The sequence below is a fragment of the Amphibalanus amphitrite genome, unplaced genomic scaffold (genome assembly GCF_019059575.1).
Source record: "Amphibalanus amphitrite isolate SeventyFive unplaced genomic scaffold, NRLGWU_Aamphi_draft 000221F_arrow, whole genome shotgun sequence".
Classification (NCBI taxonomy): Eukaryota; Metazoa; Arthropoda; class Thecostraca; order Balanomorpha; family Balanidae; genus Amphibalanus; species Amphibalanus amphitrite.
This window is the reverse complement of record NW_024881716.1, coordinates 552,796-555,352: the sequence shown is the minus strand read 5'-3', so window position 1 is coordinate 555,352 and position 2,557 is coordinate 552,796. Positions and strand designations below refer to the sequence as shown.

Genomic DNA, 2,557 nt, shown 5'->3' with positions numbered 1-2,557 from the left:
GGCAAAAAAAAAGACAAAAAAAAGCATAAAAAAAGAAAAAAAATAGAAGGGGCAATCCGGCTACCCGGGAGGAGATAGCTAGGAACCCTGACCCACCCCTCACCCCACCCTTTCGAGCCAAAGAAGACGACGGACACTGCAAGACAACGGACGGACCAACAATGAAGACGGACGACAGAACCGGGCCCAAATACAGGACGCTGTGGTGGCCCGTAAGCCACAAATACCTACCTACCTACCTTCGTGTTGAACAGTGTATTGCACTCGAAGCGCCGCCATGCCACCGAAGACTAGCGGAAAGGCCGCAAAGAAGGCCGGCAAGGCCCAGAAGAATATCTCCAAGGGAGATAAGAAGCGTAAGCGCAAGAGGAAGGAATCGTACGGCATCTACATCTACAAGGTGCTGAAGCAGGTCCACCCGGACACCGGTATCTCGTCGAAGGCCATGAGCATCATGAACTCCTTTGTCAACGACATCTTCGAGCGCATTGCTGCCGAGGCCTCGCGTCTGGCGCACTACAACAAGCGCTCGACAATCACCTCTAGGGAGATTCAGACTGCTGTCCGCCTGCTCCTCCCCGGTGAGCTTGCCAAGCATGCCGTGTCGGAGGGGACCAAGGCCGTCACAAAGTACACGAGCAGCAAGTAAGCTGGCTGGCCTGGCCAGTGACGTTCCCAAGGGGGGGGCCACGGGGGCCAAGGCCCCCCCTGAGCGCCGAAGGCGCTCAGGGGGCCCCTTAGGCCCCAGGATATTTTTTAAACACTGGATAAAACGTCTTTTACTCGGAAGAAAAATTGATATTAAAGTTTCATTTATGTGCCCTGGGTACCCGAGGGGCCCCTGCAGTCATCCAAGGGGCCCCAGTTTCCTGGGCCCCTGGTCGCCTAGGGGGCCTCTGGTAGCCGGGGGCCTGGTCTCATGGGGGCCCCTGATAGCCTGTGGCCCCTAGTCGCCTAGGGGGCCCTGGTCGCATGGGGGGCCTCTGGTCGCATGAGGCCCCTGATCGACTGGGGGCCCCTAGTTGCCTAGGGGGCCCTGATAGCCGGGGGCCTGGTCGTATGGGCCCCTGATAGTCTGTGGCCCCTAGTCGCATGGGGGGCCTCTGGTTGCATGATATTGAGGCCCCTGATCGCCTGGGGTACCTAGTCGCCCAGGGGGCCCCTGGTAGCCGGGGGGCCTTGTCGCATGGGGCCCCTGGTTGCCTGGGGCCCCCGGTCGCCCCTAGTCGCCTGGGGGACCCTGGTCGCCTTGGGCCCCTGGTAGCCTGGGATCCCCTGGTCGCCTGGGGGCCCCTGATCGCCTGAGGGCCGCTGGTCACCTAGAGGGCCCCTGGTCGCCTGGGGGCCCCTGGTAGCCGGGGGCCTGGTCGCATGGGGGCCCCCTGGTCGCCTGGGGGCCCCTGATCGCTTTGGGGACCTGATCGCATTGGCCCTTGGTCGCCTGAAGGGCCCTGGTCGCCTGGGGCGGTGGGGCCCCTAGTCATCTGGAGGACCTGGTCGCCTGGGAACCCCTGGTCGACTGGGGGCCCCTGGTCGTCTGAAAGTACGCTTATCACCTGATTGATCCCAAATCATCTGAGTGGCTACTGGCTACTGGATATAAGTAGTGACTGGAGTAGGCACTCATCTGAAGGAGCCAATATCTTTCACGGTGCCGGAGATATCACAGAAAAACAAAAAGGCTCAACTGAATACCCCCCAACCTTGGCCCCAAAGGCGTCATTGGCTAACACAGGGATGTGGGTCGATTTGCAATCGCATTTCCTCCTAAGTCCTATTCCTCCAATTAATACAGAGTGTCCCAGAATTACCCAAGCATTTATTTGCTGGCTAAAAGTACAATTGCGCTCGTTTCCTAGTGAAACATATAATAGCCGCGTTTACATAGAGCTAGTTGCCAGATAGTGGAATTCCGATAACGAGACATTTATTCCCCACTATTATATTATATACCTACATATCCGGAATTGGAGGATGTTCAGTAATTGAGGCGCTCGCTCATAAAATGCCGTGCGTTTCATGCACACTCCTCAAGCAAAAATATTTTTACTTTCCAATTTTCCACATTTTCTCAAGGCTTAGACCGTTACAGAGACCGTTTTAATTGACTTTGATGAAGTTGAACGCGAGAAATCACAACCAAATGCTACATTAGGTTGTAAAGAACTGAATGGCGTTTTCCCACACACGCGGCGTTTTCTCACCTACGTCTGCAGGAGAGACAGGACCCACTATGCCCCCCCCCCCCCACCATCGAAAGGTTCTTCATGACTCCCGGGGGCCCCCGGGGAACCTGGGGGGCCCTATACACTGTGGGGGGCCCCTTCGAAAGCAGGTGGCCCCCTCCTGGGCGAAATCCTGGGTACGTGCCTGGGCCTGGCAGCCGGTGCCGGTCGACGCTCGCTTCATCTCATCACTGATCATCGCTCATCGCCTCCCATGCCGGCCGGTGCCGCTCCTAGCAGCACAAATAGGTCTTTTTCAAGACCAATAAATCAAATAGTGGACTTGCAGCACAGATGTTTACATCCGGGTCATTGTTGCAGCGGGTCGTTGG

At 57.1% G+C, this 2,557-nt stretch overlaps 1 protein-coding gene across 1 annotated transcript; it reads left to right on the top strand.

Moving 5' to 3' along the window:
• Positions 1 to 224: 224 nt before the first annotated feature.
• On the top strand, positions 225 to 658 carry LOC122385535 (histone H2B). The gene has a single exon (XM_043373877.1). It carries the CDS (start codon positions 278 to 280, stop codon positions 647 to 649), a length of 372 nt encoding a protein of 123 aa, XP_043229812.1. The 5' UTR covers positions 225 to 277; the 3' UTR covers positions 650 to 658.
• The last annotated feature ends 1,899 nt before the right edge of the window (positions 659 to 2,557 follow it).